The 21,058-nt window shown below is 52.3% G+C and overlaps 5 protein-coding genes across 5 annotated transcripts; 2 read left to right on the forward strand and 3 right to left on the reverse strand.

Annotated features, from left to right (window-relative positions):
* Window positions 1–3,269: 3,269 nt before the first annotated feature.
* Window positions 3,270–5,936, forward strand: MAA_01163 (sulfatase; the record flags this gene model as incomplete). Its single annotated transcript, XM_007819161.1, has 1 exon — window positions 3,270–5,936. One exon carries the CDS (start codon window positions 3,270–3,272, stop codon window positions 5,934–5,936), a length of 2,667 nt encoding a protein of 888 aa, XP_007817352.1.
* Window positions 5,937–6,531: 595 nt separating this feature from the next.
* MAA_01164 (D-aminoacylase) lies at window positions 6,532–8,622 on the forward strand (the record flags this gene model as incomplete). Its single annotated transcript, XM_007819162.2, has 5 exons — window positions 6,532–6,792; window positions 6,856–7,192; window positions 7,277–7,465; window positions 7,552–7,847; window positions 8,047–8,622. 5 exons carry the CDS (start codon window positions 6,532–6,534, stop codon window positions 8,620–8,622), a joined length of 1,659 nt encoding a protein of 552 aa, XP_007817353.2.
* A 255-nt stretch (window positions 8,623–8,877) lies between these two features.
* MAA_01165 (pyridoxal-dependent decarboxylase-like protein) lies at window positions 8,878–10,604 on the reverse strand (the record flags this gene model as incomplete). Its single annotated transcript, XM_007819163.1, has 2 exons — window positions 8,878–10,328; window positions 10,556–10,604. The coding sequence occupies 2 exons, from the start codon at window positions 10,602–10,604 to the stop codon at window positions 8,878–8,880; spliced, it is 1,500 nt and encodes a 499-aa protein (XP_007817354.1).
* A 1,061-nt stretch (window positions 10,605–11,665) lies between these two features.
* MAA_01166 (endomembrane protein 70) lies at window positions 11,666–13,870 on the reverse strand (the record flags this gene model as incomplete). Its single annotated transcript, XM_007819164.2, has 2 exons — window positions 11,666–13,728; window positions 13,786–13,870. The coding sequence occupies 2 exons, from the start codon at window positions 13,868–13,870 to the stop codon at window positions 11,666–11,668; spliced, it is 2,148 nt and encodes a 715-aa protein (XP_007817355.2).
* A 2,510-nt stretch (window positions 13,871–16,380) lies between these two features.
* MAA_01167 (arrestin) lies at window positions 16,381–17,856 on the reverse strand (the record flags this gene model as incomplete). Its single annotated transcript, XM_007819165.1, has 1 exon — window positions 16,381–17,856. One exon carries the CDS (start codon window positions 17,854–17,856, stop codon window positions 16,381–16,383), a length of 1,476 nt encoding a protein of 491 aa, XP_007817356.1.
* Between the last annotated feature and the right edge of the window lie 3,202 nt (window positions 17,857–21,058).

The raw sequence follows: 21,058 nt of genomic DNA on the forward strand, positions 1-21,058 counted from the left end.
GGAGAGATACTGCCATCACAGAAGGGCTGCATGTAGCTCTGGATAGCTTGTCCAACCCTGGATTCAATGTCGGGGTCCATGTTCTGTTTGTAGAGGCAATGGATGGCTAGATTGCCTCGCTGTGACCAGGCCTAAATGTCCTCTAGCTTTTTGTATCCAACATGCAAAGCGCACAGTAAGGAAGCACGCAGCTTCCATGTTGATCGGCTTTTCTTCTTGAACTTGGCGTCGTGTCTAGCGCGTATGTACGGCACAAGAGAGATGGGAAGTGTACCCGCGATGCATGGCAATTGCTGTGCTCACTTGACTTGCCTAGTTGCCTCTGCCCGTCCTTGTTGGCCAATAGGGTATGTTGGTCAATTTGTCTTGCATTGTACATTCAAGTGAGACAAACATACACTTTCTGGTCCAATCTGCAGCGGGCATCGAGTCTCACAATCTCGGTGGTACCTGCATTGAAAGCAGCGAGTCATAAAGGACTTGCCAACCAGAAGGGTTTTCAGTATTTGATGCTAGTACGCGGTTTGAGGTCTGCTAATATGAGTATTCATGATTGAGGAAGCGGTTGAGTATCAGGATGGCATTCTCGACGATACTTGACCATCTACCTAGGAGAATACACTGGAATCAAGCCATGAGGAATTCTGGCAAAACACAGCCCCGCGAGGGGCACGTGGGCGACTGCATTAAGAATGCATGGTGCTAGTGGTCGTAGTGTGATGCTGCTGACAGTACTAGTTGAACAGGTACGGTGCGTACTTGAGTGGGCTGCACGATGTCGATGCCCAGGGCTACAGCAATTGCACAGCCGACCGCCATATAGAACACGGCATTTCAGTCCAGGTATTGGACACTGCACAGGAAGGAATGCAGAGTATCGGCAATGTGTCTGGACAGCTGCGTACGTTCATACATACATGTACGTCGTTGTCCTTGTTCGGTTTAGAATTGTGGCTTCCCCGTCAGCACAATCTTAGCAGAATGGAGCCTTTACAAGCGAGACATTCAAGCCCGTGTCAGCCCCGCAAGCCACCTCATGGTGTTAAATAAGATGGTTAATACTCCGTACTAGTACGTACCCCCAATAACACAGCCTTGTTTAGGTGCTAGCATTGCCCACGAGTTCAATGCATCGCCGTAGGGAATCGTCGACGAAGGGCCTCCGACGGGAGGTGTCCGGTGACGCCCTCGGGATGGCAGCCGCTGAATGTCATGTGTGTTCTTTTCCTTCTTTTTTCCATTATTCATTTACGCCGTCTGGTCCAGCATACCGCACAGTTAACACAAGTGCCAACGGTCGAGTGGGTAGGTACATACCTAGGTATAATAGGCAGTCAGTCAAGTTGCTCCTCGTAATTGTTCTGGTGTGAGGGATAAACTGGAAACCTTCTGGACCATGGAGCACGCGACAAGCATTGGCACGATGCAACCCTCTCTCCCGGAGACCTACCGAAGGGTTCTCGAAGTATGTACAGCCCCAATCATGTTGTGCCCATCGAACGGCCACTTTGGACGTAGTGGAGTATTCAATGTTCATTGGCCTCCAACTCAAGCAGTCAAAGGCATTATTACGCCAAAGGTGGATTTGCCGCTACCCCTTTGCCCCTGTGCCGTCGTTTTGCCAACATTGGCCGTCGGGAGAGAGTACATACTGGTACTCCGTACTCGAATTGATTGACTACGCTGTTGGGTGTACTAATTGGCAAGACCCGGTTGATCGTTGGAGCGCACGGGGGGCACGGAGCAGTCCACCGTCGACGTACATAATCAAGGCATGGAGACATGGGGGCCCGTGGGAGAAGCTGAGCGGAGTCGAGGTGCCATGTTGTCGTGTTGTCGTGCGTGTCGTGTGCCCGAAGGGCAAAAGGGAAAGTGGTCACGGCCAGTCGCCGACAACGGCAGGGGCACGGCGACTCGGTCGGGAGGAGGGAAGGAGCTAGTGAGGCTGCCGCTTCGGGCTGCCTGGGGACGGAAGGTGCAGCCCAGGGGTCGACCAGTGTCAAGCAGTGGCGCCCACTTCCTGCCGCAGCCGCGACAAGATTGAAATTAGGAGTGCAAAGGACCCTTGTATGAGGCGCCACGGCGTTGTATTTGTGCAACAATAGATTTCATCTGACAGTCTGGTAATTGCTAGGAGGTACTACTTTACTTGGTGCTGCAATATTTGCTGGTAATACTACATACATACGGAGGACTCGGTATATCAATACTAGGTACTAGTGCCCAATGTACCTAGGTAGGTAGTTATGTGTGAATCAATACAGCAACCTGGTATCGTTGCACGGCCAATTCCCCCGTGCTCCGCAGATGTACGGACTCTCATGTCGAAGCCGTGACTCGTTCCTCCTTCTGATCGGTCCTGCGGCTCTTTCTAGCACTCTCTATGCTCCGTTCCGTACACCTCAGGAGTTCTCGTCGTCCCCATGTCATCGCGTCTCGCTCGCTTGCCACTTGTCTCTCGGTCCAGCTCAGCTCATTCAGCCCAGCTCAGCTCCTACAGCTGCGCTGGTACATCTCTTCACTTATTTGTTCTCCGTACACGCATTGCCCCTTCTCGACTTCCCTCGTGGATCGACATCTCTTCCGCATCAGCCACGCTCGTCGTCTCCCACCAGGCTAAACGGCCCACTACGGATCAACAACAGCTCCAACAAGCACCGCCAACGGCTGGCGATCCTGACGCATTACGCCAGTCTTGTCTAGCCTCGCATTGCCCCCATTGGCCGTGGTTTTCCGCAGCAAAAGTACGGTTTCATTGCTCACAACATAGACTGTGCACAAAGTCATGTCCAGGAGCAGGAGCCTACGCCCACATACACACTGATAAAAGCGCGCACTTCCCCTGACGCCTTTGGCCTCATCCTCATCCAAGGTGGAGAATTGGGGGTATTCCTACTCAAACGTTCAACTTTGGTGGACCTTGATCAACTCCACTTGTACGGAGGACCGACTTATCAATAAGTATTGCTGGGGACCAAAAGATCAGCCTGGTAAATCTCCTTGCCCCAGCTCCCTGCATGCTCCTTCATTCTTATTAATTTTTTTTCGTTTGCTTGACAGTTTGCCTGCCGCTCCAAGCACCCATTTCTCCTTCACTACACTATACCAATGTGATGTAACTCATGGTATATTTTCGAGCTTCAAAAAGTCACACGACTGGCCCACGACACCCTTCGACTGCCGGTGTCCATCACCGAACCGACGGAGCGCCTGAAGCCACCGACAGTCGACCGAAATTAGCAGCGTGAACCACCTAGGATATATACGCAATGGTTCGCGGCCAGCACCATCGCCATGATTCTCCCAGCCAGCCTGCCGCATTGTGTTGCCCACGGCAATGCCTACGGGCAATCGCTGCCCGGCTAACAAGCCGTCGAGTTGTCGTCGCCATCGCTTCTCGATTTACGAATAGACGATTTGCCTTTGCGCTAGCGGTTGTGTCAGTGCTTGGCGCCAAGGCAGTGCATATTCACACTCACATCACGGCATTGTCGAGGGTGCATCTGTTGCGCTGGGGCTATTCGTTCTTTGCCCAAGACTTGGCTCTTCTCCTGATAATACGACTGTTGCTGGACAATTGGGTCTCCTCGGTCGTGCGGCCATTGCGGGCACTAGCCACTTTTGCCGCCAGCATCTTGCTCTCATTCGTTATTGCATTAGGCGTCATCAACGTTTCCTTTTTCGTCGTTTCGGGTTCAGAAATCCACTGGCGCAACATTGCCTTGGCCAGCGACTCTTCCTCCTGGTCAATGTTTCTCTCTGGGCTATTTTCGCTAGCGCTGGTCGTGTGCGTTGCCTTTGTAGCCGGCTGGGTGCTGCAGGATGCCTTCTTTGATCTATTCGGTGTCGGCACCGATTTGGTCAAGTGGCCTGCAGCTGCCATCCTGCAAGGGATTCCTGGTATCAATCGCCTCTCACGCCAAGCTAGCAACTACGACATAGTCCCCCAGCAAGACGTCGAATATGGCGAAAAGTTCGACGACAGCGACGGAGAACTAATGTTTAGCATGTCCGCAGCGAAAGCGGAATTGAAGACCCCCAATTGGCGGCGGTGGATTAAACCACTTCTATACCTGTTTATATTTGCGGCCCTGACAGCCCAAATTATTCTCTTCTTTATCCGACCCCACGAAAGCTCTCTAATTTTCATGTCTTGGACATCTGCTCTGCTACCATTTGTAGACTTTTCCAATTCCTCTCCGAACCTTGACAACATGCAGCCTTTCTACGGCTCTGGCATCGGCCGTTCTTGGGATAATCTCACTGCTGTCCACAACGTATCGTCCCCAGCCGGAATCCCGTCGTCATTGGCCCGTACCATGGACTTCTGGCACCAATATGTTGCCGAAAGACACTACAGTGCTGCCAACGACCCGCTCAAAATATCGAACTTGAAGGATAATGTTTTAGCCGACCTCCGAGACAAGCTGTCACAGGTGCCTATCCGTCATGTTGTACTTTTATTTCTCGAGAGTACCCGAAAGGATGTTTTTCCCGTGAAAAAGGACGGCCTTGTATGGAGAAAACTCGCGCAGTCATTCGAGAATGGGACCCTGCCCGAGGATGCACAGGAGAAGCTAGCCTCCTTGACACCAAACGCAAATTTCATTACTGGAGATTATAACGACGGATTTCCACACCCCAAGGACAAGGTCAAAAGACGCGGTGGCATCAATTTTAACAATGCGTTTACGCCTGCAACCTACACGTTGAAGAGCCTCGTCGGAACACTTTGTGGCGCATCACCACTGGTTGCAGATTTCAATCTTGAGGTTGTCCACAGACTTCCCGCACCTTGTATGCCACATATTTTTGATGCCCTAAATCATATTCACTTCGCAAAAAGCGAGCGCGACGAGAAAGCCAGCAGAGCATTCCTTTCAGATAAATGGACTTCGTCATTTATGCAATCCGTCACGATGGATTTTGATAGCGAAAAGGGATTGCTGGAAAACATGGGATATCCACGGGAAAACCTCATCTCCAAGGAGTATTTGAAAGGAGAGAAGGGAAATATTCCCAAGTTTGGAATATCTAATTTACCGGACGTTAATTATTTTGGTATTCCCGAAAGCCCATTAGAGGATTATATTCGAGATATATTTGCCTCGGCCAAAGAGAAAAACGAGCGAGTATTTCTCACACACCTTACGAGCACAAGCCACCATCCTTTTGGGCTTCCTGAGAATGAGACATATGTGCCTATGTCACACGGCATGGAAGACTTTTCAAAGTACATTAACAGCCTTGGGTACGATGATAAGTGGCTGGGCAAGATATTGGGCATGCTGGATGAGCAAGGAGTGGCAGACGAGACCCTGGTTGTCATGGTTGGCGATCACGGCCTATCTATGCCCGAGAATGGACTGGTTTCAGCATATTATAATCCGAATGTCGGCAACTTGCACGTGCCCTTGGTTATATCGCATCCGAAGCTACCCGTAATCGACATTGACGATGCTGTCACCTCTTTGCAGATTCTTCCCACGATTATGGACTTGCTTGTTGAGACAGGTTCACTTGCGCCGGAGCATAGTCGAGTTGTGAAAAGCCTGACAGCCAAGAGTTACGAAGGACAGACAATGATTCGAGAACTGCGAAAATCATCGAAAACTGGTCAAGGAGACTGGCAATTTACCGTGATTAATCCAGGGCGAGCCATGGTGAGCGTTCGCGATGCCCGCAAGCCACACCTGCGACTAGTGGTCCCTGTGATCGACAACATCGAATGGCGATTCACAGATCTCAGTTCCGACCCAACTGAGCAAGTACCTGTGCAGGGCTTTGAGTTTATTTCGTTTTTGCGTAGCGTCGAGCAGACGCACGGCATAGAAATCGCGAAATGGGTAGAAGAAGCTGCTTTCATCTCTCGATGGTGGGTTGAAGACAATAGCAAGCGATGGCGTTATGGTCCTTACCGAGATTACCTGCCGTAGCGGGTTGTATTTTGATTACATTACATTGCATTGGTTTTTTTTTTGTCCTTTGGGATATACGGATTAGCGATTAACGCCACGAAGGCGATCATTTGGCATATAAGTTTATTTGTACGTGATTCAACTATCAAGATAGAGGATATGGACTTTTCCCATGGTTCAGTTAATGCCAGTCATAGATGGTGTTGCCTTGCAAATAGAGCGAGTGACTGTATTTGAGCTTCAAGAGATTAGAGCCCTGTTGCCTATCGATTGGACTAGAACAAATGCCTGATATTCAGGGAGCCAGAGCACAACATGGTTATTTTGTCTCCGATATTCGCCGCACGTGAGCGACAATACGAAACCCAAAGCAGATGAAGCTCGTGTGACCCCCACGGTGGTCTGCACCATGAAAGCCCCCCCTCTCTGCCCCCCTTTACCCCCACCTGCAACGGGTTTGTAGTTACTCTACGCCTTTTTAAGTGTGGGGTTCTTGATATCAACCTCTTATTACCCTGACCTGGCCATTTATCCTATTTATTTATTTATTTTTATTTTAGATTAATTTCCAACATGGTCATTGCTTAACATTTGCTGCAGACAAAAGGCCATGATGGCAGCAGATATTCTCTTCTCCTCACCCACCGTCGTGACGGGCGAAGAGTCAGCGATCCCGTTTGTCGCCGACGTTCTCGTCTCTAATGGCTTGATCGCACAAATGGGCGAACCGGGAAGCATACATGCCCCTTTGGCGAGGGTGATTGATGCCAAGGGGTATGTACTCTCGCCGGGGTTCATTGACATGCATGCCCATTCGGACTTGTATCTGCTCACTAGCCCGGAGCACGAGGCCAAGATCTCACAGGGGTGTACTGTAAGCCAACCTCAACCATGCCTTGCCGAGCCGACGTGATATTGGGGCTACTGACGGCAGCAGACAGAGGTCGTAGGCCAGGACGGCATATCCTACGCCCCCGTCCGCAACAGAAGCCAGCTGCAAGCCATCCGGGAGCAAATCGCCGGCTGGAACGGCAACCCTACCGACGAGGAGTGCGCAACTCTGCACCGGGGCGTGGGCATGTTTGAATGGCGCACAGTGGGTGAGTACCTGGACTGCTTGGAGAGGAATAAGACGGCGACGAATGTGGCCATGCTGGTGCCGCAGGGCAATTTGCGACTCCTGGCGTGCGGTCCCGACGACAGCGTGGCCACGCCCGAGGAGATTCAGGACCAGGTCCAGCTGTTGAGGGAGGCCATGGACCAGGGAGCCATTGGTATGTCGAGGTATGTTCTTCCTCTTCGTCTATTTCTATGCCCTTGGCTCTGCTAGTGTCTTGTGGAACGCAAGCTAATGGCAGTTGGAAGCGGCTTGACGTACACGCCCGGCATGTATGCGTCCACCTCGGAGCTGGGCGTCCTGTGCAAGGCGCTGGCAGACGAGTACCCCGGTGCTTTCTACGCGCCCCATCATAGGAGCTATGGCTTCAAGGCGATTGAGAGCTATGCCGAGATGTTGGACCTCGGAAGCTCGACTGGCTGCCCTGTTCGTGCGTACATGCTGTTCATCACCTTTGGCAACCCCTAGCGTTTGGGCGATCGTGACTAATGAATGGCTTTGTTTTTTGGGGACTAGATTTGACCCACGCAACGCTCAACTTCTCCGAGAATAGGGGGAAAGCGCCGCTGCTGCTGTCCATGATTGATGAGAAGCTCGCGCGGGGCGTCGACGTCACACTCGACACGTACCCCTATCTGCCGGGGTGTACGACGCTCGCGGCGCTGATTCCCAGCTGGGCCTCGTCTGGGGGGCCGACCGAGACGTTGAAGCGGTTGCAGGATCCGGAGACGAGGGAGAGGATCCGGGTTGCGGTTGAGGAGACCGGGTGCGACGGGGGACATGGGATTCCTACAAACTGGGAAGAGATCCAGGTCTGTATTTTGGTCCTCGCTGCGCTCGTCTTGCCGTCGTCTAAAGTCCTTCCCTCCACCTATGACTTTGTGTCCTTGCTTCGCTCGTCCTGCCGTCGTCTGAAATTTCCCACTTCACTTCTTATGCCATCACCCTGTCCTCGCTGCCGACATGTTCTCATCCCACAGCCGTGACACACATCTGACAAGGCCCGCAAAGGTTGGAACGACAAACCACCCCTCGATAGCGGGCTACTCGGGCCGCCGCGTATCCGAGATAGCAAGCAGCCTGAGGACACGGCCGCACGAGATATTCTTCGAGGTCCTGGTCAAAGATCGGCTGGCCACCTCGTGCCTGATGCACGTCGGCAACGAGCCCAACGTCCGCGCCATCATGCAGCACCGCGTGCACATGTCGGGCAGCGACGCCATCCTGCACGGCAAGACGACGCACCCGCGCGCGTACGGCACCTTCACGCGCTACCTGGGCCACTACGCGCGCGAGCTGGGGCTCGTCTCGCTCCCCGAAATGGTGGCCCATCTGACCAGTCGGCCGGCCAAGAGGCTGGGCGTGTACCCGGCGAGGGGCGTCGTGAGGGTCGGCTCGGCGGCCGATCTGGTCCTGTTCGACGCCGAGCGCGTCAGGGACAGGGCCACGTTTGAGGAGCCCAAGTTGACAAGTGAGGGCGTGAGGTATGTGCTTGTCAATGGGGTTATTGCGCTGGACGAGGGCGAGTTGCGCGGCGTGAGGGCTGGCAAGACACTGAGGAGAAGGGGGGACGGGAGTGTTGCGTAAGGAATAGTTTTGAGAGCTGCAATGACGGTTGTAGTTGAATCATAGTGTCGTATATATATGTATACATTTATCTCTATATACATATACATATACTCTTGTCTATAGACTCCTCCTTCCAAAGCAGTAACCACCATCGAGCTGATTGATATGCCCCTGGTAAGGCAGACCTTACCGCCTAGACACCAGAGAGCAGCCTACACGGCACGGCCAGACACACGGCAGCATGAGGAACCGACCTTTTCAAGCAATCCCGTTCTAATTCGGCAAGTCGCCACAGACCCTCTCGGCCTCCTTGACCAAGGCCTCAAACACGCCCTGCACATGCTCCTCCCGCACGGTGGGCACCCCCAAGCACACCCTAATGGCAAACTTGCCGTTGACAACGGTGCTCGTCAGGTAGAAGCTGCCGCCGGCATTCACAGCCTCGTACACCTTCTCCGTGCGCGCATTCACCTCGTCCTCGTCCTTCCCGCTGACGCGCAGCGAGACCAGGCCGAACCTCGAGGCGGTAAAGACGGTAAACAGGTCCCTTCTGCGGCGCAGCCTCTCCTCGAGCTTCTCGCCCATGGCCACGCCGTTGCGAATGTGCGCCTGCAGGCCGCTTATGCCGTAGCTGCGCAGGACGAACCACAGCTTGAGCGAGCGGAAGCGCCGGCCCAGGGGGATCTGCCAGTCCCTGTAGTCGGTGACGAGCTCGTTGTCGGAGAACTGGTTGCGGAGGTACGGCGGCTTGATGCTCAGCGCGGTGATGAGGTCGGCGCGGGAGCGCACAAACGTCGCGCTGCAGTCAAACGTGGTGAGCATCCACTTGTGCGGGTTGAAGTTGAACGAGTGGAAGTGCACGAGCGGCGCGGCGATGTGCTGGTTCTCCGGGAGGAGGAGCGCCGAGCCGGCGTAGGCGGCGTCGACGTGGACGAACAGCTCCGTCTTGCCGGCCGCGATCCGGCCCTGGAGGACGCTCGCGATGCCGGCAAAGTCGTCGACGGCGCAGACGTCGGTGGTGCCCATGGTGGTGGTGAGGTAGAAGGGCTCCAGGCCCTTGGCGGCGAGCTCGTCGAGCGTCTTGGCCAGGGACTCGCCCTTCATGGCCAGCCCGTCCTCCTCGTAGATGGGGACGGTGGCGAAGCGCACGCCGAGCACCTGGGCGGCCTTCTTGGTGCTCGAGTGCGCGCCGGCGCTGCCCAGGGCGACGAGCTTGCTCCGCAGGCGCCATACCTCCTCCTCCTTGTCTTCGCCGTCGGGGAGGTGTGCCGTCTTGGCGGCAATGTACTTGTCTCGCGCGCCAACCATGACGGTGAGGATGGCCTCGCTGGCCGAGCCATGCAGGACGCCGCCGCCGTGGGTGCTCCCGCTGGATGTGTAGCACTCCGGGAGGCCGAGGGCCTGGGCGATCCAGTCGAGCACAATGGTCTCGAGCTCCGTGACGGCAGGGCTGCAGATCCAGTTGAAGTGGGCGCCGCTGAAGGCGTTGGAGTACATCTCGGCAATGGCGGACGGGTAGCTGCTCGAGCAGGGGAAGAAGGCCATGAAGCCGGGACTGGACCAGTGCGTGATGCCCGGCATGATCTTGTCCTGGATATCGGCGCGGATGGCGTCGAACGGCTCCGGGTCTAGCGGCGCCGACGAAGGGAGCAAGCGGCGTAGATAGCCGGGCTGGACGTCGGAGACGACACGCTTGGAGGAGACATTGTCATGGTAGTCGGCAACTGTGGTTGTCAGCCAGTCATGTCAAGATGCGGGCGGGCGGCAGGGCAATGAATGAATGAATGAATGAATGCATGAATGCATGGTGTTTTTCAACGGTGAGAAAGGCGGTCGAGGGAGGAGGCGAGGGGAGGAGAGGAGAGGAGGGGTATTAGCAAATTCAATAACCGCAACAACCGCTCGGCCGCTCAGCCGCTCAGCCGCTGCGAGCGAGCAGAAGCAAACATACTCTCGTCAATAGCCGCCTTGGCCGCCGTTCTAAACTCGTTGGTGTCCATGATGCTCGCCGGTGATGCAGAAGCGTAGGAGGGTAACCGCAGGATTTGGTTCTTCTCTCGGAGCAGTTGTCGCCGTACGCATGTATTTAAGCATCCCACTAGACCCGACCGCCCACCTTGTTTCAAGCAGCCCCATGAGTCGTTGAGCCAAACCGTGGTTGCGTGGTCCCTGATGGCTGGCGCCCGACCATGAACTGCTCCATCAGTCAACTATCCCCGACCCTGGGCCGGGACCGGTGGGCGGCGTCCGGTGCGTCCATCGATTCATGTGTGACGGGCCTGCTTCCGCGCTCGATTGCCGGGGCCATGGGATTAAAGCCTCCTTTGGCCGACGTTGTCCAGTGTCGCCGCTTGTCTTGACACACTGTCAGCCACTGCTGCTTCATTCATTCCCATCATTCATCTCTTCATTAGCCCTTCGCATCATCGCTCTTTGCAGTTCGCAGTCCACTCCAGAGTAACTCGGAATTCGGCATAGATTTCCGAGTCTCTCTCTACCTGAAAAATGTCGCAAGGCTGAGAGGATTGGTGCCCCCGCCATGTCATCATGTACATGTCAAACTCGTTCGCGCCCTTTAAAGACATCAATGACATTATGCCACCCTGTTACGTTCCGCCTCCCATGAGTAGTGACAGCAACAAAAATAAAAATGTGTCGTAATATATTACTGTCCTGGTCCCGCGGCACCAGTCAACTCGCCAGTGACCCGTTGACTTGCCCATTACCCCAATCCTCAAATACCCGGCCTCTCGTCACCGCAAAATGCTCTTCTAGAGGGAGTGAATGTACAAAACGCCAGTCTTTGATCCCAAACACGTATGCTAGGCCCAGACGCCTAATCGGGGCTGTTTAAGCCTCGACCTTCAAGTATACCCAAAAAGAAACCAATCCATTCGACATGTCAATATGAAGGAGCGACCCAAAATAGAACAAGAAATATTAAAAAAAAAGCTGGACAATGGACCTGTGTTGTCAAAATTCTCACATCTCTAATCAACTTTAATTGCACTAGACAAAAGCGTTAGCATCTCGCCATCCCAGGCACCACTCCAAACCCAACTTACCTATATATTCTCCGGACAAATGCATAGGCGCTTAGGAATCCAATAGTTCCGGTCAAAAGTCCATACACACAGCAGGCCATAAAGCTGTAGCTGAAGAAGAGGAGACTGCTTACAAGCCCCGTAATGTGCAGCTTGAAAAAGTAATACCAAATGCTGTAGGCAAACACCCACAACGCGCTGCCGCCGCCCACAAAGAATGACTGCCACCACCAATGGTAGTTTTCGGAGCATAGCTGGATGTAAATCGTGACAATAGTCACTTCGGCAATAGTCACCACCAGGATCATGGAAACAACCGCCAGGAATCCGAATACGTAATAGTACCCGCTCTTGTCTTGCCACAAAGACTGGAAGACAAACAAAAGCTCAATAAAGATGACGGCAAACGGGATAAGCCCAGCCAGCAGTATCGACTGCAGAGACTTGATGTACCAAGCCTGCCGCGGCACTTGGCGAGGAATGGCTGTCGTTCTGGTAGGATGCGCCCATGCGCCCGCCTTGAGATAGCCGTAGTACGACCCTGCCAACACCAGAGGGACCTGGACACACAGCCACAAGAATACAATGGCAATCAAGGTTCCAAAGGGGATAGCCGTGCTGGATGCCTGTGCCCACACAAACAGGTTGAGGACGAACACAAGCGCAAAGGCAAGGCCGGGGAACAAGAAGGCCGTGACCAATGCGTTTGCTCTGTAGTCCCTGCCGTCGAAGCTCTTGAACACGCGAGCGGAAAAGTAGCCAGAAAAGAGGCCTGCAAAAATGAACAGGCCGACACCCACACTGACGAAGCCGCCACGGAAGCTGGGGTTCAATACGCCGATTGCGCTCAATAGGACTAAACCCATGGCCATGAACATGAGTTGCATACCAGAGCCCACAAGCGGTGCCAAAAGATTGCCGGACCGTGGAGTTCTAAACACGTCGGCGTGCAGAAGCTTCCACCCAGTCACTTCCTCGAGAGCCTCGTCGTCGGATGAGATGTCTGCATCATTTTCGGCATCGTCACCCTGATCAAGCAAACTAGGCTTCTCCTTTGGCGTTCTGTTGCCGGATCGGCTCTTGCGCTTTGACCGAAGTTTTCCATCTTCGGCCTTGGCATCCTTATATCCTTGAATATCGGTGCGAATCGTCTTGGCCAGGATTATCATGACAATGCCCGTCAGCAAGCCACAAATAATGAGGGAGTTGACAATAGCAAGCCAATGAATACGCGAGCCCTCTTCCTGGTTTACAAAATACAGATCCCAACGGTGAGACCATTCGATAGTATCATCTTCTCGGAAATAGACCGAATAGGTGTAGGGAATGCTGATTGTACCACCAGCGCTGTCATCGTCAACTTCGGTAGCAGCAGGCTGGTATGATGAATCGGTATATATGGGCGCAGCTGCATCGAGTGTCTTGTTGGGGGCCATGTAGAGCTCAAAAGGCTGGTCGATGTTTTGCAAATCGACAGGGCATCCTTTGGTGTCTCGCCTGTTCCCGTTGCCAATACTCTTGGGATAGACTTCAAATCCGACGATAATCTTTTCGCCTCGGGCACCAGCTCGTCCAGCAGCTTGGCGGTAGCGTATGACAATAGTGTGGTGGTTATGCAGGTAGTAGCGCGCCTTGCCTGTGCTCGGCGAAAATTCCGTGTATCCAAGCTTGAATCCGGCGGCGTAGTACTTTTTGGTCTTATCCACCGTAACAAAACTTGTAGCTCCAGGCAGGTTATCAACAATCCATTCAGTGACGTAGCCATCGTGGACCAGTTCTTTGGCGCGTCTGAGATCGCTTCGCGAAATTTCCCTGGTGCAGAGGACGTTGCACGACGTGTCCTTTTTCATGGCGATTTCCATGTCGGAGGCCATGATGCGATCTCCACGAAGTACCTCGCCTAGATTAAGTGGGATGCTCTGTCCGCTGAGAAGGCCCGCAGCAGACTTGTGCTTCCCGGTCGGCGGGCAGACGAAAGGCAGATCGTAATAGGCATACTGAAGTTGGGTATTGTCGGAGTAGACTTTGTTGACCATAAGTGGGATCTGCTGCTCTTCCTTGTAGCTCTTGATTGACCAGCCTGTTTTCTTCCAGTTAGCGAGATGGTAGACAAGCGGCCACCAAGGTGGAAGCTTACCAGGAATATAAAATGCATTTACGTGGCAAAGCAATGCCAAGTTAAGCAAGGTGCCGAGGCCAATATATCTTGATATCCAGAACATTGTGGATTTGTGTGCTCTGCATCCAATACAGTCTCGCCCTTGTATTCCCCGCGGCCTACCAGTAATGAAGCCACGGATTCAGCAAGATTATGACGACTGTGGGAGTCGGGACGGCGGGATCGAACAATGGGCAATGGGCAATCCGAATCCAACGGCAACGCCACAATGAATGCTCATGTACGATCAATGGTGAAATCGAGGCAGCGAGCTTCCGTGCTCGCTGGTGTCCTGGCGGCGAATGGCTGTAGAAAAACAGAAAAACGAGTGAAATCGGCACCGAGTACCGTAAATCTAAGCTTAATCGCGATGGACCTGTGCGAGCGCCAGGTTACGCGAGTTGGGAGAGACAAAACGAGGGCAGATGCCAAGCGATCGGAATGGATTTAACGTTGGGTTCACTGCGAACTCCTAGGGAGATGACAAAGTGGACAAGCAGGGGTCCGGCTTTGGAGAAGACTCGACGTCGGCCGTCGCAGCAGTCGATACGGGGTATGCGATGCGAATGCTGGCTCCTTGGTGCCCAGCAGTTGCAAATCGACCGAGAATGATATGAAACGAGGCAGGAAAAAGATGCACAATGAGGTGGCTGTTCCAAAGTCAATGCCGACAAGCTGATGCTCGAGTCCCATCCGGCGCAGCGAGCGGGAAACCTTGCAGAGATAAGAACGCCTTGGCCTGCAGGCCGGGGTGTGGAGCCACGCTAAAGGGGGCAATTGGGGAGAGCGGGCACCTTACTGCCTGACTGACGCACGGGCATGTACATACATGGCATACAATCATCAAATCAGGATATTGTGCGCACATATGTATGCACTTGGTGATACACGGGGGAATTGGGAATTGGGAATTCATCATGTTCAACGCGTGGAAGCACGTTGCCTGTAGCAAAATCAGGCGAGCGAGTGGGATCGGCGGGCCTCTGTGTGGCGCGATATGCATGCAGTTCGAGGCAGTTGAGCTGTCCATGTCTGGCTGCAGCGGGGCTCAATTACCGTCAGTCAGTCACACATTGACTCCATGATATCTTGCTGGCTCAACTACTCCCTTCTTCCCTTTGTCCCGCGTGGTGACCTGTTCAAACCTGCATATATGAGGTAGGTGCTAGGGCAGCCAGGGCAGCGAAGCATCGTCAGTCGCCATCTGCAGCGCGCCTGCCTGTGCCTCGAGCCTCGTCTTCACCCTCACCTTCATGTCTCCCTTAATGCCACCTCCCGCTTCCGGGTTCGAAAACAGCCATCTGTCATGCCGCTCCTTCCATCGCAAGCAAGTGGAGCCGCCCCCCCAGCATACGGAGTACATACATGTACAATGCTGCTGCCAATCAGGACCACTTTCTTCTTGCAAGAACCTTCCTGTATTTTCAAGGCTACAAGCACTGCCTTGCTTGGCCAGAGAATTCAAATTTGAGCTGGATGCCCATTGGCCCCCGCCGGTCCCAGTCGTATTGTAAAACGGCATGGGGAAACGTTATTTTTGTCACTTTTTTCTCATTAGTACCCCATACTACTCCGTGCCATTCGTTCGCCTTTACTAAACAACACGGAGTAGTACTAGTTCTAGTAGCAATCATGTCACATCGTTATTAAATTAAGCATATCGAGCACGACCGCCCGACTGTCTGGCCTGCTCTGTCGTGTTGCCTCTATTGCGGTGAAGCCTTAATATCCAAATGTAGTCATTGATAGCTACCCACGTTTCGTTATCGTCTCAAATCAATATCAAACTCAAACTCCAACCACCCTTGGCGTCCCAACACACTCTACAAAATGCCGGATTCTCCATGCCACACTTGAGGAGGCTGGCGGTCGATATGTCTTGGAGAAATGCTGCTGTTGTTTAATTATTCACTTTTTTTGTTTTATAATTGTAAAATGATATCATCGATATTCACTTCTCTGGCGCATGCATTTCATTATTCTCATCATTGTTATACGGGTCGTACTTGGTAGTCCGGGTTGGCTGGATCCGGGCAGGGCAAAGGCATAGATTTCAAGTCATTATATTAATTATTTCCGCCATTTGTAAGGCTCATCTCGCGACTGTATTGTCGTCGTCGTCGTCGTCGTCATGTAGAAAAAGCAACACGCGCAATCATTCATCATGATGTCCCGATTTTCCCAAACAAACCCATGCATTCCATGTCACGTTTGCTCACCACAACGTCAATAGTAACAAATGCGACAATCCCCAAACTCGAATGAATCTCTATGTGTTTCCCCAATCTCTAGTCAGAATGCTAAACTCCGTAATAAAAAAAAACAACTCATTATGCTTTTGTCTTTCCAAAATTTCCTAAAACAAGCTGTCTAAAGACCATGCCATCAAGTAAAAGTAAACACGCCAAAAGGAGAAGAAAGCGGGTTGGTGAATGTTAAAGACAGGGTTGTACATGTAACAGCGGAATTCAACAGTCTATCCAAATGGACTCCGAAAAAGAGACAAGAAACACTCAAGAAAAAACATCATGAGCAGAGAAAGTATTAATATAGTGTCGAAAATGTGATCAATGGTCACGCAACCCGAACTGCTCGACGGCTGACTTCGTCGTACCCCGGAAGCATGCTGTTCGTGTGCTCCATCAGCTCGGGAAACTGCGCGTTATGCACATGGAGTTGACCACCCACGGCGGCCTGTTCATTTTCGGCCATTACGCTCTCGAAACTTGGTAGGCCGGCGTTCTGGGGCTCGTAAATGGTCTCAACACCAATCTGCAGCGGGATCGCCAGCGACGTGGTCGTGTTAGTTGCGCCAACAGACAGGTTGAGGTGCAAGGTGTACGTGCGAGAGATTAGGCACGAGTGGAATGTGGGCAAGAAAAGCTTCTTGGTCATGGGAATGCTGAATGGGATGTCAACGACGGCGTTGTGTCGAATTGGACATTTCTTGCTCGTCTTCGAGGCGTCATCAGAGCATTCCATCTCTGACTGTTCCTCATCAGCATTACCCAAACTAGAGTATCCAGAGTCCCGGCGTCCAGATACATTGTGCACCTGCCAGGCTACTTTCTCCACAGGCTTGTTGTTGAAGATGTTGTTCGACACGGTGTAGCTGAGAGATGGATTGGCGGTGTAGGTGGCTCGACTTCCCAAATTAGGGAGAAGGTCAGAGGGAGCTGCACCGAAAAATGTCGAAGAGACAATCTTGCCAGAAATAGAGTTGATTTTGGGAGGCACACTCTCGGTCGAGGTAGGCGCAAACTCCAGGCTGATCCGAGCAACGGAGCCCAATGCATGACGTCCGTCTGCGGATAGCATTATAGCGCTTGGCTGAGCCGCGGAGACGGTAAGTTTTCCGGCCTTGACAGAGAAGAGGTTTTTGCGAATGGTCTTGGTTTTGGACAGGCTGTATCGCTCATCTCTGAAGGTAATGTCGAGGGGCGCATCTTCGGGAAGAGCTGGAAGTACCTTGAGGATGTGGTACCCGTCCATAATCTTTTGGGGGATTCCTCCTGCTTCAGATGCTCTGCGATAAGCTCTGGCCTTGATTGAGTATTCAATCTGGACCATGTCTGGGGCTTGATCGTCGCGTTCCCAGAAACCAACAGTAGGTGGCAAACGCAAATGCTGCTCTTGCACGGCCGGTGAAGAGCAGTAGTGGTTGCAAGCTCCAATGGTGAGATGGTGAGGAACAACAAAGTTGAAGGGGATCGTGTACGTCTTTCCAGCTTCAAAAACGTGACTCTCTGGCAGAGTGGATCTGTCGATGGGCATTCGAAGCTTCATGAAAGGTCGGAACGAGTGCGAAGGATACTGCTGAACAAAATCCAGACGGGTGGCAGCAATACCAGAGAAAATGATGTCAAAATCATCGAATCGAGTGTCCTTCTGAGTTTTGACAAGCGCTTGGCCGGAGATGGTAGACCCCGATGTGTAGACCTTGGAATTAAAGTGTTTCTCAATCTTGATTTGAATGTTGGGCTTCTGGTTGACAACATTTTTGGTCGTACGAGCTCCTGCTAGAGCTGCAGCTCCAGTTCCTACAACCATTGTGTGGGAAATGTTGATGTTGTCTTTGTAAAATGGCGGAATCTCTTGTAGCTTGCCTTGGCTTATTGCAGGACTCTGCTTGCGAGTGTGAAAGTAACAACGTAGAATTAGCCAAATGTGAACGTCTTTTTAACACTGTCGGCCTAGGACGTCTCCTGAAATGTACCAAGACGCAGAGTCTTGGATGACGCCCTTTGGCTTGTCGTTTATATATTGGTTTGTAAGCAAGTATTTTGCTTGGAAATATTGCCGATTGGAGCGGACGAAGATCAGCCAAATCGATAATAACCGCGGCTGAAATTGGTTTCCGAGAATGATGCAATAGCAGGGTTTTAATGAAAATTATTGGTTGAGAATTAAAGCGTGTGTGTATGTGTGGCAGAATTAAGCTGGCTTTTGACCAAGGTGGCGGGTGGAAGGTGGTGGTGGTATAAGTCGTGAGTGGCGTGACACAAGGAATAAACCAAGACAGTGCAAAAAGAAGAAACAAGGCGTTGATATTTTGACAGGACAAACAGACGAAAACGCAACAGGAGAAAAGGCACAATGAGCCTCGTGTTGGTCTCTGGCAAGGGGAGAGGAGAAAGTGGCAGGACTCTAACGACACACGACAGCATCGTGAAGGGAGCGGGAGATGGAATCTTTTTTATCTCGTGTCACTTGGCACACGCCGTGGTCCATGGAGATAATGCAAGCGAAGAGGAGAGTCGACCATTCTAGAGCTTCGCTGGCTCCAGCACAGATCCAGACGTCCCCTTTGCGGCGGTGGAGGAAGGAGCGAGCGGACAGCCATGACCTGGCAACGAACCTGGACTTGGTACCAGTGCTACGCAGTACCGGTACTTTACACTTTGCAAGCGCACGCCACTCTCGAGTCACCACCCTCCACCCATTTGGCCCCGTCAGGCTCCATTGGCTCCTCCCACCATCTTTGCTGCATGGAAGCAGCTTGGAGCACGCAATAGGCAGGCTTGAGGCCTTCCTTTGCACGCGCATCATGGCATCTCGCCATGTTCACGGGGCGTGCCGCTTGGGTGCTGTCGCTCCATCCGGGAGGCGTGGTGCAAAATGTGCTATAATTATTATTAGTAGTAGTATTAGCTTTTTTTTTTTTTTCTTTTTTGCCCAAACGCCACTCATATGCGGTAGCTCCTTCCCGAGTTTCTCGCTTCCACTATTCCGTACAATGTGCCTGTCGCTCTTGCCTTTGGTCTGTTGTAAAGAAAGGATGGAGCAAGTTGTTCCGAGAACAGCTCCGTCAACGCGGGCAGCGGCGAATTGTGGAAGCTCATTGGCAGCTGTCCCGCTGAGCACGACATGCATTGATTGATCTTTTGCCAACATTGAAACTGCTTCTGCACAATGCTCCAACCATGTTTTGCCCCTTCCGCCTAGTGGAAGCATATTTCAAAATGCTGGACGTAATACTGGGTACCTGGGTACCTATACCTTCTCTTGGTGCCTCAGCAGCTCAAGCACTAAAGTGCTGCCAACTTTGGAAGGGGTTGCGGATTGTACAACCAGACAGATTTCGGTTGCATATTCATTGCGCCGCCGCCAGCAACATGGACAATCAAGGTCAAGTCCCTTACATCGACGGAGCTTGTGAGCCGCACAGGCAGTGAGTCAACACCAAGGCGTGATTTATAAGTGCCAGCTACTTAAGTAAGCATGCACCAACTACCTCTAAGTAGGTAGTGCCTAGAGTCGAGCTACCCTGACAAAGCCATAGTATTCACACCACTGACAATACGTGTTACATCACGTTTAACATTGAGTGTTGACCGACCGGGCGCCGAAACTGCTTCGAGCGAGCCATCATTGGCAGAGAAGCGATAGGACCTGCTGATCACCAGATCCTAGATGCAATGCATCATCTCGGTGCCCACCGCGATCACGATCTCAACGTCTCATCAAGCAGTCTATGTTACACTCTGCAACAACATCCCTGGCATGAACTGTTACCGCTGCGATCCATGTGGCTCTCGATATTTCATCGCTCTGCCAGATTGGCTGACCTTGTCCACAGTGTCTCCATTTCTTCCGATGGAGCCTCCCAGTGCCGTTCGCACTATCTCACTCCTGGCATACTGGTTCCTGGCTAACAACATTGTGAGCTCTAATAAACATTCATACGTGCGACTATCGCGTTGACACGGCCAGCCCCAGTTGACTAGTAGGTTTGCAGCATTATCAACAGCATCACCACGGAGCACACACCGCAAAATCAGCACCACTACGGCCTTGGTTCGGTATCACCAAAACCAGCTTATTGGCCTCGACCACGGTCGGGCTTCAATCATGGCACGCTTGACCGCGATTCAACTCCACGTCGTCCACATGACCAAGTTCTTATTGCTTGTTAGTCATAAATGATGTTTCCTGCCATGGACCCCCTTACCTGGGGGTGCATAACCGCGTGTGGCAGGACCTCGACAGTGTTTTTCCATGTCTTTAATTTTTACAGCACCGCGTCTTTCCGGTAGCAAAGGGAACGAAAAAAAAAAAGAGGGACAAGTGTTCACGGGAACACTTGGAATATTTGGAAGCCTGTCGTGGACTTCGGTCTGGACCTTAATGGGTGGGCTTGGAAGCCTCACGAAGTGGGCGCACTCGGCGAATGAATCGGAAAGAAGCCAGCACCGCACACCCCCCCGAATAGGGTAATGACAGAGTAGTAGTACCAGGGCGGCCTGTCAAAGAGCCGTCCCGGGCAGAGAGCAGCTGGCAACCAAACCAGACAACACCATCCCTTTGAATGTGATAAGGTGCCACTTTCGTACCGAGCAGGGAGGTGGACCAATTACAAAAATTAGATTAAAAGATACATAAGCCCACGGGGTATTAATGTAGGAATTAAAGTACCTTTGCTTTTTTAATATACATAAAGATACTTTATCTATATCAGGCTACCCACCTAATAGAAGGTATATGAAAAGTACTGCACATGAAGTGGGGCCGCTACCTGACTGGCACCTGATCACATTCAAAGGAGTCCGCGCCATCCTTCTGCCAACGGGGACAGACAGCCTTATCCACTCGGAGATCCCAGCTACTTTTTGTAAAACACGCTGTAGAGACAAAGAATCTGGGGATTTGTACTAACTGGCCACTGGTGAGCTTGTTTTTTGAGAATGCGGGGATGGGGATGAGCTCTTTGGCCAGAACCAGCAACTCAGAATGCACCAATGCGACGTCGACT

Source organism: Metarhizium robertsii (assembly GCF_000187425.2).
Source record: "Metarhizium robertsii ARSEF 23 chromosome Unknown MAA_Scf_8, whole genome shotgun sequence".
Taxonomy (NCBI): Eukaryota; Fungi; Ascomycota; class Sordariomycetes; order Hypocreales; family Clavicipitaceae; genus Metarhizium; species Metarhizium robertsii.